Source organism: Centrocercus urophasianus, unplaced genomic scaffold, assembly GCF_019232065.1.
Source record: "Centrocercus urophasianus isolate 14NV4802_14NV808 unplaced genomic scaffold, USGS_Curo_1.0 seq_12, whole genome shotgun sequence".
In the NCBI taxonomy this organism is placed as follows: domain Eukaryota; kingdom Metazoa; phylum Chordata; class Aves; order Galliformes; family Phasianidae; genus Centrocercus; species Centrocercus urophasianus.
The window spans coordinates 28923931-28939896 of NW_024884364.1; the positions used below are offsets into that span (position 1 = coordinate 28923931).

The 15966-nt window shown below is 38.2% G+C and overlaps 1 protein-coding gene across 1 annotated transcript in view; it reads left to right on the forward strand.

Annotated features, from left to right (window-relative positions):
- IFNAR1 (interferon alpha and beta receptor subunit 1) overlaps nt 1-14952 on the forward strand; it is a 16710-nt gene extending 1758 nt beyond the window's left edge. The window contains exons 2-11 of the mRNA XM_042810702.1: nt 1499-1619; nt 2302-2495; nt 3145-3305; nt 4369-4516; nt 5426-5540; nt 6296-6498; nt 7685-7839; nt 8592-8745; nt 10901-11055; nt 13362-14952. Of these exons, the coding sequence (XP_042666636.1) occupies nt 1499-1619; nt 2302-2495; nt 3145-3305; nt 4369-4516; nt 5426-5540; nt 6296-6498; nt 7685-7839; nt 8592-8745; nt 10901-11055; nt 13362-13589 (1634 nt within the window). The 3' untranslated portion in view covers nt 13590-14952. The remainder of the gene's footprint in view (nt 1-1498; nt 1620-2301; nt 2496-3144; nt 3306-4368; nt 4517-5425; nt 5541-6295; nt 6499-7684; nt 7840-8591; nt 8746-10900; nt 11056-13361) is intronic.
- Nucleotides 14953-15966: the final 1014 nt, after the last annotated feature.

The window sequence follows — 15966 nt, forward strand, 5'->3', positions numbered from 1 at the left end:
TTTCTGCCACTGGCTGTGAACTTGCTTGTTCAGATAGGCCTCAAAATGCAGCAATTCCTGTGAGGAAGTATAGCTTGGCATCTTTTGTGATAGACTTAAGTCCATTTCCCAAAACATCACATGCTTTCCTATGCCACATCATACCAGCCTGCAATCCTACGCTATGGTTGGAAAAGCTTTTGAACTGTTTCTCTTACAATAAAACCTATGGGTGGGGAGGGGGGAGATGGGGGGGAAAGTTGTGTATGTAAGCTAACGTCCTCATCCCAGTGTGCTTCCTTACCCATTCTGCTGCTTTTGAAGGAGATTACGTTCCTATAGTGAGCTTCTGCAAAACTACCAAATATAGTTAATGCTGTTATATTCCATTTTTAGATAGGGTAAAAGCATAGCCTGTGGTACAGGGGCTACACGAAAGTAGGGGACAGACTCTTAAGCAGGGCCTGTTGTGATACGATAAGGGAAAATTATTTCAAAGTAAAAGTGGGGAGGTCTACATTAAATATAAGGAAGAAATTTTTACAGTAAGGGTGGTGAGGCAGTGGAACAGGTTGCCCAGAGAGGTGGTGGATGCCCCGTTCCTAGAGACACTCAAGGTCAGGCTGGATGGGCTCTGAGCACCTGATGGAGCTGCGGGTGTCCCTGCTCATTGCAGGGGGTTGGACCAGATGGCCTTTGAAAGGTTCCTTCCAACTTAAACAATTCTATGATTCTATACTGCTTAGATTTATATGAAGGTAACGTGCCGGCATGACCCCTATTGAACAAGCAAATTTTTTGACAAATGTTCCCTTCTTTCCTCTACTGTGGTCCCACCAAAAAAAAAAAAAACCTTTTGAAATGTTCATTTCAATGATTACTCTGTAATCTTTTTTTCACAAAGCTTCCTGATTTTATTTGAACACTTTTAATCCGTATGTAATTGCCTCCTGTTGGCTATCTCCCTGACAGAGGTTAGTTCTTCTCCTCTCATGGACTGCTCTTTCCCTTGACGTTTTAATCATTCTTATACGTGTCCTCAGATTTAACCCTTGCCTTCCATATGTCATTTTATGTGCTGTTCCTTGGGTAAAAGAAAACATAGGACTTAAGAGAGGTAGAAAACCTGCTGTGAGAGGAAACCACACTGAATGGGACTTATATTCAAGGCCGTGCATTGATTTTGTGGCAGTAATGTGTGTCACAAAGTCTGACGCAGTGTCTGTTCCACAGCTGTGAAATGAGAGCATTAGGTCAGTCCCGAGTGGTTTGCAGCTGAGCTCCAGATGTTGGATCCAACCAATAAAATATGGCATAAAAGCATTCAGATTACTTGTAATCGCCCGTAGCAGTGAACTTCATGTGATGAATGTTATGACTGCATGTGCTTTTGAAAGGGAGGTAGGGGGATAATTATTTCACTGTCAGTCTTTTTAACAAAAGTGGTTTCTCCTTATACTGTGTCAGAATTACTTATCCCAATCCTTATATAGCTTGATATTGTCTTTTTTTTTTATAGGCCAGACTGATCTGAAGAGTCCTCAGGATATTCAGGTTTATGCTGTAAATACAAATTTCACCCTGAGGTGGAACTACACTGGGGATGGTACCAATGTGACGTTTTCAGCACAATACCAGTAGTAAGTAGTAGCTTCATGCTGAGCCACAAAGTATCAGACCTGGAGTTTTACAGAAGAGCAAATTGGTTTACTGACTGATTTATGTTTCTGGATGCTGCCACATAAAACTGCTAGGAGGATATTTCTTGACATAGAATCCAAGAGTTGTCCTTCATATTTCTAGTTTACATGTAAAATTAGATTGTTACTGATAGGGATGTGTTATAAACACAGAGCACACTTAGTAGTAATTCTCAATACTGGGCAATAAAATGGTATATTTGGAAATGTAGTTTTCAAATGTATTGATTCTTCTCTGTTTTTGGGGGTTCTTTTTTTTGAGCTAGGTTGTGTCAACACACACAAGCTAAATTTGAGAGAGGAAGTAATTCTGGATTTTGACAGTTCTTTGTTGCTGTTCTCAGACACTGTGTTCACACGCTGAATAAACCTAGTGGTTAGCTATCAGTCTACAAAGTCTGATACTCTTGGGTGAAGAGGTTAAACTGATAAAGTGCTAGATTAAAGTAATGAATTAAGTGGTGGTATCAACTTGTGGCTGACAAAATAGGTATCACCAGCACCGGTGTAATTGGTGCTAAATGCTAGGCAAACTGATACTTCTTAGCATTTAGAAGAAGGTGAAGAAAACTGAGGATTTAGATTGCTTTGATTTTTATTTTATTTTATCTTCTTCTCGCAGCTTTGATGATGTTCACACAGATAAACCAGAATGGAGGGAATTATCTGGTTGTCAGAATGTCAGTCACACGGAATGTGACTTCTCTTCAGCAATCACTGCATACTACGATGTGCATCACATGCGCATAAGGGCTGAAAGAAGGGAAGACAAGTCTCCATGGTCTAGCATTTTTGAAATGATTCCATATGAAATAGGTATGAGCTCCTTACACATAGCAACATATCTAGTTAAATGTCCTTCTGCACTTTATTGTGGCTTATATGTCGTTTCTTCTGCTTACAACAGCGTAAATTAGTGACTGTTTCAACCTTGAAGTAATGTAAGGTACTTACAGGTGATTTCTGGAAAGGGAAAAATATTGATGGTGGTGCTGTTCTTCTGAGGGATCTTACTATCACTCTGTCTTTTTAGATTCCATAAAACCTCCCTGAAATGGGCTTTCCTGGAGGTCTTCTACTGACCTCTTGGCTTTTCATTATAGGATAGTGAAGGAAGGCTATTGTGCAGTACTACTGGATTGATTTGTTTGAGCTAAGTTTTTTGCCTTACTTATTTTAAAATACAGTCCAGCTTTTTCATTCCTTTACAGAAAATGTTCAGTTGTAATACTGCATTTTAATTTCAGGCAACACTGTCATATATTTTAGGGCAGATTTCTGTGAGTTACTGCCTGAGAAGAATTAAAACTAAGTTTCTGTGGGCAATTCCTGTAGTTTTGTTACAGCATTGAAAGAGTTGAAAGTAAGATACTAAATCACACTAGCTGTGTATTATTAATGTAATTTAAATGTTGGTTTGTTTTCCTTTAAACATTCATCACACTTGACTTTTTCATATTTGCAGCTCAGATTGGTCCCCCTGAAGTAGCGTTGCAGTCCATAAATGGAGCCATTAAAATTAAGGTTTCTCCTCCAGAAGCAAATCAGGTCCGAAAAATGTGGCTAAATCCTCTGCTTTTTAAATATAATGTAGTTATCTGGGAAAATTCATCCAATGTAGAAGAGGTATGATTATATTCTGATGTTTTTGACCATAACCTTTGCCTTAATCGTTGAATGCTCTAAAATTGAATTGTTTAAATATATAGCTTGTTTAGTTACACAATAATAGTACAACTGTTGCAATGTGGCTGAGAAATTGTTTTTAATTTGTGTGTTTGTATTTCCAGAGGACTATGTTAGGTATTTTATGAGTATTGCTATGTTCCTCTTAAATCCCAGAGCCAGCTGTTAATGCATGAGGGGTGAAGTGAAACCATCTCACATGAACTGGAGCAGGATCTACTGTCAGCCAGCAGGAACAGGGAAAGGAAAGAAAGTTCAAGGCAGTGGGAAGAAACACAGTAGGATAAAGATAGGGAAGGGTAAGGGTGAGATAAGAGGCTAATTTGATCTTCTGGAGTTCTTATAATTAAAGTACAAGCTGTGTGTCTGACATGTCTGGTCAGCCAAGTGGGGAGAGGAGGAAGTGTTTGTTCAATGAACATAGTGCACTTGAATTCCTCAGTTATGTTTCATTCAGAGCCGTGCTGCATTCCTGAAACTGGAAATCTAGTTTCATATTTAAAGGAGCAAAGTTAGAAACTTCCTTTCAGTGCTGAATCAGCTACACGTATCGTCCTTTGTTCCCTACTTTAGCACTGCCTAGGGAAAGCTGGGGAAGGACTTCTTGTAAAGGCATGTAGCAACAGGACAAGGGGAAATGGCTTTAAACTGAAAGATGGTACACTGAGACTAGATGTTAGGAAGAAATTCTTTACTGTGATGGTGGTGAGACACTGGAACAGACATTGGTTGCCCAGAGATGTTGTGGATGCTCCCTCCATGGAGGCATGCAAGGCCAGGCTGGATGAGGCTTTGAGCAGTCTGGTCCAGAGGGACATATCCCTGCCTACACTAGGAGATTGGGACTAGGTGATCCTAAAGGTCCTTTTCATCCCAAACCATCCTATGCTCCTGTGATATTGTACAAATAGACTGAAACCTGGTGGGTGGAAAGGATACTTGAAAATCAGTTCATCTGGAAGAGCAGTTATCTTCATATACTGTTCACAATTCTCTCTTATAGGTCAGAAATCAAAAGATTTTACCTATGGATGTAATAGATGGTCTTGCTCCAGAGACTACCTATTGTTTGAAAGTTCAAGCAATTATTCTTCTGGACTATCGAGAAGGCCTGTTCAGTCCAATCCATTGCATAAAAACCACCCGTGAAGGTAAAGTATGAAGTCATCTTACTTCAAACAGGTTCCTTCTTTGGTGTAGCAGCAATCATCACATGTTATTTAGAATTTTCTATTTTAAACCAATGTAAAATGTTGCCTATTGATATTAGAAGTTTTTATAGTACACAGAGGTTTTCATGTGGAGGCAAATTCTGTCCAGTGATTTGGATTGTGAACACTACTTTCTCTGTATTGGAAAACTAGATATTTTTTTTGGATTTGTGACTTTGAATCAAGAGGAAAGGGAAGCATGTGTTGACAAAATAAAATACTTTTGTGTATTAGGTAATGAATGAATGCATATGAAGTGGAGCCAGGCTTAGAAAAATGTCTTTTATGCAAGCCTTTTGGACTTTATTTTTGCAGATTCTGAAGAATTCCTGTGTGCAACTTGCTTGCAATTAATAGCTTGCTTTGCACGTCTACACTTAAATTCTTTTGTGTGCTGTTCAAGTGTCTTTAAGTATTCCTAAATGTGTGTTTCAGGAACAATTACAGTGTGGGAATGTAGAAAATTAAACTCTAGATTGAGTGGATGATGCATCAAAACTGCTTTGTGTTTGTTTGTGTATATTTCACATAGTTTTCTAGGCAAGTCACTGCTGGACTAGTTTATTTCTACAAATCTCCATGCATCTCTCCTTCATTTTAACTGTAGTGAACTAAACTAATGCTTTTATTGTTAAAGGCTTACATTCTGTTGTATATACAGCATATCAGTTTGTCATCTTTATAATTCAAACATAACTGGTTTTTGTTTGTTTTTTTTTTACTGTTCTGTAAACTTCCTGAATGTGTGCCATGACCATTTGTGTGAGGAATGCTTGCTCAGTGAGGAATTGCTGTATGTGATACAAAGCTTATTACTACCCAGTAACTTCTGCTTTTTCTTTTGAGCAGTAAATGACCTTCTTTGTCCAACGAATGTGAGAGCTTTTGCTTTGAACATGCAATTCTATCTGCTTTGGGATAATCGCTATAAAGAACATGTGAACTATACCGTACAGTATCTCACGTGAGTTAAGCAATTTCCATCTCTCTGTAGTGTAGTTCTAAATGGCATATGCTGTCTTCTGCAAATGCTTGCTAGAAGTTAAATACTTTGTAAATGTGTTTCAACACATTCTGTGAAGCACTGAATTCATCTAGTGGCTTTTTAAAGGGTTGCATACAGCCTATTGTAGAACTTCTGAATGCTAGTCTTGTCTTAGGAGTGCTAAATACCTGGCGGAATTGACTACTCTATGTATTCTGAGTAGCATTTCTTATAAGATAAGAAGTTTGCATTTCATTGTACCTTTTTAAATGTGAAGAAATTAGATGACTAGAAGTCATGAGCAAAATGCTGTTGTTCAAGGTTTCAACTATCAACGTATTTGATTACTTCTGGTCACTTTCCAGCATTTGAAAAAGAAAATGTCATATCTAAATGCATGCATCTTAATATCCAGTTGTATGTGGAACAAATACCGTGACTGGCATCAAAATGATGAGAGAGAGCTCATCAAGAGCAGCATTCTTTTGGAGTTCTTTCAACGTGACATAAAAATAACTTCATAGAACTCGTTGAAAAATCTGAATTTGAATTGTAAAAATTTTTACAACAGGAAATTTTTCTAGTGAGGATTAAGTAAGGCATTCGTTTGTACTTCCTGATTTAATTGACTTCATTGTTTCATTTATAAATAGAAGAACTAGTTTTCTTGTTTGTTTGTTTTTTTAAATTTGTGGGCCCTACATCATAAAAAGACATTGAAATGTTTCTTGCAGTGGGTACCTAAAGAACCTTTATGATGATTATTCCTCAAAGTGGCGGAAGGTATCAGGATGTGAGAACATCACTGACATGAAATGCAATTTGTCATCTGTCATCAAGCCTACTTCGGGATCTCATTACTTCCGTGTGCAGGCCACGAATGAATATAATAAATCATGTTTGTCTAAAGATGTAAGAGTAGATCCTCTGGTTACGAGTAAGGAGATATTCTTTCTTAAATTTTTTCATTTCTCAGCCAACTTGTACTTGATGCTACATGAGTTGCTCTGAAAGTGATGCCTCCTATTTAATTCCATGGAAAGTACCACAGGTAAAAAGATGAGTAACACAATTTGATAGAGCGAATTCTCAGCTACAAAACAATATTTTTCAACGTAGTCACCACAGTTAGCTGTATGCTTCCATCACTGATAAACAAGAGCCTGCATGCTTTGTTTGTAAATGTCTGCAGCAGTGGAGGTGGCTCATGTGACCTGCTGTTTCACAGCTGCTATGATGGTATCGTTGCTAGGAAAATGTTGCCCATGCGGCCCATCCTTCATTGGCCCAAAGATATCAGGTTGCCCAGGGTCTTATCCAGCCTTACCTGGAAAGGCTCCAGGGACAGGGCATCAACCACATCACTGGGCAGGCAACCTGTTCCTGTGCCTCACCATCCTCACTGTAAAAGATTTTTTTTCCTTATATCTAACCTAAATCTACTCTCTTTGAGCTTGAAGCCTTTTCCCCTTGTTCTTTCACCACAGACCCTGCTAAAGATTCTGACCCCTTCTTTCCTGTAGCTCCCCTCTGGATACTGATGATGGATGAGCTGATTGAGACATACTACATGCGTTGTAGTTTTGACAGCTGTGCATGGCTGTCCATGGCTTGTCTTTCATGTTCTTACCACTGCTAAAATGCATCACCCACTGCTTCACTGTACTCACATCCAGTCTTTGGTTTCCCTTGAAGTGTCGGTGAATATCAGTGAGATCCGTTTTTTCCATACAGAGGAATTCAGTTACACACCTTTGCTTCATACACACTTCTGTGTCAAACGCCGTTATGTCAAACCGCCCCTCTGCTGCTGTGTGCCACATGACAACAACATGCAATGGCAGATTGGTGGGAAGGTTCAGCCTTTACTGCCATACCGCCAACATCCTCCTCTGTTGTCATGGGTCAACAAAGTAAAATAGGAGGCAATACTTTCGGAGCTGCCCTTATGCATACAGATGCGTACAGGTGAAACTATTAGTCAAGTCAGGGTTTTAAACACACGTTTAAAAAAAATTTCATAGATTTAAATGGCTGTGTTTTATTCAGTATTGTTACTTCTATTCTGTCAGTCTTTTTTTTTTTTTTAACCTTTCTTTTTTTTTTTTTTTTAACATCTGAAGATAAAATTGGCCCTCCTGATATAAAGGTGGACATCAGTGATGTTTTGCTCCATGTCAAGATTATTCCTCCAGGAGGACCTGAGAGTGAAATCATGAGTGACCTTTACGATTTATCTTACCAGATTCTGTATTGGAAGAATTCATCAGATAATGAGGTATGAAATCGTCAAGTGCTTAAAACAGTAAATGCAGTTTGCTATGACATGAACAGTCCATTTAAGTTCTCAAGAAGCTTATTTTCAGAAGAGGCACGTACACGGTGTGCCAGTCATGGTGCCTGTTCGTTTTTGTCAAAGATTCTTTTAAAAAGTCTAGCATTACAACTTGAGGTGATTTTGATCTTTTTTCATTCACGTGGCCATGTAATGATTTTGTAAAGCTACACTCTGAGTTTCATAAAGCTGCCAAATGGCTTGCTTTTGAACAGGGGTTTCTTTCTTACAGTATCTCTGTAGGAGTCTTGTCCTAATGTAGATTCTTGCCTCTCAAATGCTTATTTCTGTATTTGCAGTTTTATACTTGCATGTATAATAAAATAATGAATCCTTGGATGTTTCCAGTTCATGTTTTAATACATCTCATAGTCTTTAAATGTTCTTAGAGCAAAATATTTTTATCGTAATCGGGAAACGTGTGTGTATAAACTTGTGGGAAAAGGAAAACAGTAACTGGAAGGAGTTTAATTTTGCACACAGTACATCAGTTTTGATTGCAAAATTTTGGTATGGTGAAAATGGTATCTTCTTGACAATCAGTGGTTTCTGAATCTGCTTGCTTTAGAGTTACGTGGTTCTTCTGTTTTATTCAAAGCTACTTACAGAATTACTTCTTCAGCAGAGTCCAAAACTCTTGATTGGTTGAGTGATTCTTACAATATGTATGTGCACCTTACTTTGCTCTTTTTCAGGAGGAAGTAAAAATGAAAGAAACAAAACAGACAATAGCGACAGTCTCAGATCTGACACCCTCAACTTTGTACTGTGTGAAAGTACAAGCGTTCTCAGTAGCTTACAACAAAAGCAGTGATTTCAGCAAAGAGGAATGCGTCGGAACACCTGGAGGTAGGATGAACTTTGGACTCGTTACACCTATGGAATTGAAACTGTTAGCACTTCACCGGCCTTTGCAGTCCTTGCTAGTTAGGAAGTATTTGCAGCACGATGGAACGTCCTTACCAAGTCAGCACCCATTGGGCAGAGGTCTGTCACTGCTGCTGTGTTCTGTCCTGTTGCTGTACTGATACGACTTCTGTTCTGACCTCAACAAAAGTGCATTGCGGTTATTCCACAGTACGTCTGAGTTTAGAAATTGTCTCAGAATAGTCACTGTAATGATTATGAATTAAACCTAATTCCAGCTTTTTAATAGCACAGTTTAATGTCCATTACTTCCTAAATATGGTTATGAGGGTGCAGGGAATCTCTAGGTGCTACATTTTTAAGAGTATTTTATTCTTGAGTTGTCTTAATTATTTTGTGAATTAACTTAATTTTAAAAAAAATCCTAGTCTAAAGTGTGAGGGGGCACTTTAGGGGACAAATAAAGATGAAAACACTCAGACTCGTTACTGACTTGTTTGCACATTGTGTGCAAAATGAAAATAGGTTTGAGGATGAGTTATATTCAGTCAACATCAGGGCATGTTAACCTGTTGAATTTAATTTGGCTTGTTGTCTTTTAGTAAGAGCTCTTAGCACTAGTAGAAATAAAGAAGTATCCAAACTGATACTAAGAAAATTTAATAGTCATATTATTATTTTCTCACATAATAAACTTCTGGGACGTAGTGATTTATATAGTGCTCACTTCCTGTCTTTATTAATCCTAAAAATAATTAAATGTTACCTTTTTTTAGTTTCATAAAATAAATTCTTTAATTGTTCAACTGGTTAAAGATTGGATTTCCCCATATTGCCCTATTGAACTTAACCTACTAAAGACCAAGAAGTACGTTCCAGCCTCCATATTGGGATAGAAAGTCACACAGATGGTGCCATGTGTTTCCCAGATGTTCTTATATCTGTGTGGAATGTTTTTGTTCTTTGATCACTTGTACTAACTGGAAATAGAGATTAAAAAGTCCCGATTGTCTCATCTAGGTTATTTGTAAAGTGTTTCCTGTTATTATAGCGTGTTCAGTCTCCCTTCAGTTGGTTTGTTTGTTTGATAGAATATGTTGCAAAGTAGAATAGAGGAGTAGAATAGAAGGAAGCTTGCAGAACTCTTGAACTTAATTACTGAACACCCTATGACTATTCAGCTGAAAGATTTATTTGATGACAATATTTTGCTATCAAAAGCTGTGTTCTGCTTTCTATTCTTCTACCACAAGGTTCAAAATTTAAGTCTTAGAACTGAACCTTGCCTGTTAGAAGCCTTTCTGTGGTTCTTGAGTTGGAACAGGAATACAGGATCGTTTTTGAGCACTGAAGTGAAATTTATCTCATCTTTCTATACTTACATAGGTTTCTGTACTAGTGTAAGAAGTTGAGCAGGTGTCTAGATTACCAGTATAGGAAATAGTTGGAATATGCTTGGGGGTGATTTATTCCTAGATACTCGTCTGAAAGGAATAGATAAGTTGCTTGCTAGATCTTTTTTCTCCCTACTGACTGGGCCACAGTCATCTGAATCTTAGAACAGGAGTTCCTTTCCTGTCAAAGCAACTCTTTTGTGCTCCTAGAGGTCTTCCAAGTCTGGCCATTCTAATCATTTCCTGGCTGAAAAGCCAGCAGCCAACTTTGCTGTTTTAATTGTTCATTCTCCTTCCATAACCCATGGAAATTTCCATAACGTGGAAATGTTTACTCCCGTATTTCCATTAGTTTCATATCATGTAGTCTGGGGCCAGAGCCAGCAGGGTAACAGATTTGTGTGCATCGGGTGCTTCATGCGGTTGTCTGTGGGCAGCCTTTCTGTCTTGCTGTCGGGTAGTGAGGGAATCACTGGATCCTGGTTCTGATCCTGTATGCAGATTCCTGTGTTCTCATATTTGATAAATCTCTTGTGCTGTGATTTTAATGAAATTACTTAAGGTATAAGGATGACATCATTTTCATAATGGTCATCGTGCCTGGCTATTGTGATGTAGGATTGCAAAATTCTATGATAAGCACTGTGTCAGATTTGGTAAACATCTGTTACAATCTTGGTACTAGTTCATGGATACCTAGACTAAGTGTTTGGTTTATTGTTTTTTTTTTTTCCCTTCTTTAGGTAAAAGCTTGCCTCTGATCATTTTAGCAACATTTGTAGCTGCGCTGATTGTTGTCCTGATTGTGGCATTGCTGGTTATTTTTTTCCTGTATCAAGCCTACAATAAAATCAAGTACATGTTCTTTCCTTCATGCCGGACTCCTCTGAACATAGAGGTAAGATGAGATTTATTTTTCTTTAAGCAGAAAATATAATGGAAAGAAAGAAGTGATTCTGTTATCTTGTAGTCTTACAGGTTAATTGTATACTTTTTAACAAAATGCAGGAATGCCCAAAGGAAAAATTGAGTAGTAACATGTTCTAGAATTCTGCATAACACAGAATGGGCACTGGGACTTACTCACATCCTTTCACTTACCAGCTTGACATTATTTTCTTGCTGCATAAAACTTGATTTTTATTGCTTCCAGTTTGTTTGTTCCTTGTTGCATTACACCTCACTAGTTTATCTGAAGGTTTCTTTGGGAGGGAATCATGAGTATCTTGGAGAGGGGAGTTGACTGAGAGCACCTCTGCAAGGAAGGGCCTGGAGATACTAGTGGTAGATATGAGCTGGCAATGTGTGTTTGCAGCCTAAGCAAGGCAGTCATATCCTGGACTTCTTCAAAAGAAGCCTAGTCAGCAGGTCAAGGAGTTGATTGCCTGCTTTTTTACTCATAAGGCTCTACCTGCAGTACTGCATTCAAGTCTGGGACTCCCAAGGCAAGAGGGCCATGGAGTTGTTGGAACATCTCAAGAGTAGGGCTATAAAGATGGTCAGAGGGCTGGAGCACCTCTCCTGTGAAGAAATGCTGAGAGCTCAGGTTGTTTGGCTTAGAGAAGGCTCTGAATTTGTGGCCTCTTGTATAAGCTCACCTTATGTTTGTTGTTTTGTTTTGTTTTGTTTTTTAAATGCTGGGGCCTGTAGTGAGAAGGGACAATCATTTAAAACTGAAACGGGATAGTTTCACATTGGATATGAGGAGAAATTTTTGTGATGAGGAGCATCTGGAGCAGGTTGCCCAGAGAAATTGTGGATGCCTCCTTCATGGAAGCATTCAAAGTCAGGTTGAATGGGGCTTGAGCAACCTCTTAACAGTCCTTGCCCATGGTGAGCGGGGAGGGTTGGAAGTAGATGATCTTTAAAAATCCAACCAAAACAATTGTGTGGTTCTATGCATAGAAGTTGATAGAGCATTTTCTGGCTCTTTCATTATTAGAATTAGAGAGAATTGAATGGTTTTAAGATCCAGATTCAAAACAAAAGCATCTTCAAGCAGGCAGACCTACAGATCTCTTGGTCATAAGACTGTTTGGGATACAGGAAGGGTTAATTGGATCAAGGGCATCTTTGTAGATGAGAACTGAATGAAACATTACTAAAATAAACAGAAACCATATCTGGCTCAGGAAGCTGGTGAGAGTTGGATGTTGGAAGCGTCCGTCCAGCTTTGTGTATTCTGTGGAAGTCATATTACATTTCTGCCATATCTTCTATGTCTCTTTATCATCTGAGAGGCTGTGTGATCAAAGAACTGTTGTTATTGCCTGTCCTTTAAAACCCAAAGGAGGTAAAAATGCAAGTTCAATCTTTGGAGGAAATTTTGATATAGCAAATGTCTGCCATCTCTTGACATGATGACCTTATGGTTCAAGTCCCAAAAAGGATGATTATGCAGTTTCCAAGCTCTGCTTGGCATAGTACTTAATAGTGATCCCATTCTAGATCACTAGATCCCAGAGCCACACATAAATGTGGATACATTTTAGAATGTGAGTGTATAATAGAATCATGATTCTGTATTGAAGCATATCCAGAACTACTCCTCACACAGCTTTCTTCAGTGTTTCCCAGACCACTGACTTGAGCAGTGTGTGGCCTTCCTAATGTATCACCTTCTCCTTGGGGCTCTTAGGATATGTAATGTGCAGAGCTTTCTGAATGCAGCTATAATTTAACCCTAGTTGCGTAGTTTTCAAGGGATAATATGACCTTAATTTGTAAGGCAGCATTTTAGCTCTTTTGTTCAGTAGAATACTGATAACAGAATTAATATTGTGTATTTATTTGATTTAAAAACCATTTCAGAGAATAGATTTGAAGCACATAGAACAGACAGCGGCACTCTTGAGAGCTATGTAAGGCTTGGTGTCGTGCTGTAGCAGCTTGCTTCATTCATTCCTTTTATTTCTTGAGTGGTCTCAAGGCTGTAATCAATGAAGTATTGTGATTACATACATGATTGACAGCTGCAAACATAGCAGAAGAGTTGAGGTTGCTAGAACAATGTATAAATGCAGCTAAATTTTGTAACAACTTTTCATTCCTGAACTTAAGAGAGCAGGTTGCATGCTATAGGTAGAAAAATTTGTGACTATTGGATACAGTACAGTGTAGTTGTATGGCTTTCATGTTAAGTGGGGTTATTTTTTAGGTGTTGTATATGAATGTTCATCTTTCTTTGCGCTTCTGTTTTTGCAGGGCTTTGGAGGCCAGCTCTTTAGCAGTCCATTTGTGCCTGCTGCGGAAGAACCAGTAGAAATTTGTTACATAATTGAAAGTAGCATCACAGAAGAAGTAAATCAAAATGATTTTAAAGGCAACAGACATTTCAAACAGAGCAGTCGAGATTCAGGGAATTACTCTTACGATGATAATACCTCACAGAGCAAAGGATCAGAAGAAGCACTAGGAAAGGACATACTATAACTTCTGTGAAAATGAAATTCAAACATGGGACTTGTAGTATAATAAACACTTGAACTTTTTTTAGTTATGAAAGTCTTTGGCCTAATGAAGACTGTATGACTTTGGGATCCTTGTTCTGAAGTTTTCAAATCTGCACTTTGTTACTGGGAAACTAGACACCTTCTCTGCTGCCAGCTGACTGCAGTTAAAGCACGACGGAGTTCTGGTAGCTTACACCATTTTGACTGAATAGTCATCTGATGATAAAAGGAATACTATCCAAATACAGAGAAGAGATCTGTATGCTTCGTATACTTGAACCTGTAACCTTGATGAAAGCCTACTGTGTTGCACAAGAAGGATTTCTCTCTTACAGGTTTATTTTGTGTGCCAATGTGTACTTTGACAGAGTCTTTAGATTATCCTTATGCAGGCAAAAGAAAATTGATGCCAAATACCATTTCAAATACTTCTCTGGCATCTTCGAGCTGCTTGGAGACAGTGTTTTTTGAGTCAGTAAGTCCAGAGCAAAGTATGCTCTGGAAAGTATCCAGAGCAAAGAAGACAACAGCCTCAACGAGGCAAATCCTCTGAGCATCCCTTTAAAATTCCTTATAGCCATGGCTGCCAGGTGCTCCCAGTGCCCACTTCCATGTGTGTGAAGCTGTGTATTGGGGTGCTCTTCTCCCATAGCACTGGTTAACGTGGGCAAGTACCAAGTGGGGACAAGGCACTCCACTGTGGAAAATAAAAAAAAAGTCACAGTGGAAGTGCTTTGTAAATAGAGGTATGGTCAAACTGCATTGTGCTGCGTTTAGAATGGCAGCCAATGAATACATAAAATAACCGAATAATACTTTGAAAAATACTTCAACAATTACTTTGATGATAAAGCATATTAAGATGAATATCCTGTTCTTTTTTTTTTTTTTTTTTTTTTTTTCTCTAACCAGGTTAGAACTCTTGTAACTGAATGGGATTTGTGAATGTAAAACTTTATTCTGTATGTACAAATATCCAAGTTGTATTTAGAAAATGCCTTCTAACAGCATGGCAAGGACACTGTCCTTCACAGCTTTTCCAACTCAGCCTTTTCTTTCCAACAGCCAACTCTTTGTACAAATTGTAAAGATGCTGCAGTTATATTTGTCTGCATACTACTTTCTTCTGTCAAAGTATTTTTATTTTTTATAGATTATTTTTTACGACAGAATTGACTTAGAATAAACTAGGTTTGAGTTACACGTGGGCCATTGTGTATTACAGCAAGCAGCTGCTGGTGTTTTTGTATTTTTTTATCTCAAAAATGTGTTCTAATTTTATAAATGTCATGTTCCGGTGTTCATTGAAGAACTTAATAAATTTTGCACATTTACTTCTTTAACCCTTTCTTGGTTCTATTTCCAAAATAGCAGCATTGAAGCTATAGCACATTGGAAATCCCCATGATTCTCTCTTATTGTCCTTCCAGAAAAACACTGCATGAAGAATATCGCATAAAAACTTAATTAGAGCTTACGTGGGAACAAGCATGGTTTAAGCAGTTCAGAATGGAAGTACCAATGAACTGTCTGAGTCAGAGCTTAAACTGACAAATGGGAATGGCAGCATCTCACCGTCAGCCGTAAGAAGCTCCGCTCTGTGGGTGGCTGTAGCAGATGAAACACAGTATCAAGTTGGCTCTTTGTGATGTCTATTCAAAGTAATCTTGCTTTCAAAGTCAAATTTTGCTTTTCCACTGTGAGAATGCAAATTGTTTATGCAACTGTTCCTCACAGTGCTTTATGTTCTAATGGGCCTTCTTGGGTATTTTTTTTTCCCTGAACAACTTCAAGTTCAGACTGCTATTCTTGTGACCTACATCCACAGTAGGGCTTGGGGATGTATTTTCATTTTGGGGATGTTTCAAAAGTAAAGATATTCTAAACATTTTTCTGAAGTAAGGTTGGGAGGGGTGTTATTTGTTTTCTGGATTTTTTTTTTTTTTTTTTTTTTTTTGTACCTTTTTTATGTCTATATAGAGAAAAGGATTCCTCTGGTATTGCAGCAGCTGACTGCAGAACATTGTTTTGATAACTGTGAACTATTCCCAGTGAAGACATTGTTTGCCTCCCCAGGTTTTGGTGCTTTGGAAAACAGCAATTTCATAGGAGGGAATATTGCTGTCAGATCTCAACCGATAGCAAAGGCTACAGCAAATGTTAATCAAAATGGGCAGAATTCCTAATTTGCAAGTAATGCACCTTTTTTTTTTTAATGAGAATACAGAAGAAAATGAACTGTAATGAATACGTACATTTGTGTGGATATGCGCAATGTACACACATTTATAAAGAAAGTGTGCTTCCAAGATGAATCGGGTCTTGTTAACATCTCCTGAAGCAGTAAAAACAAAACC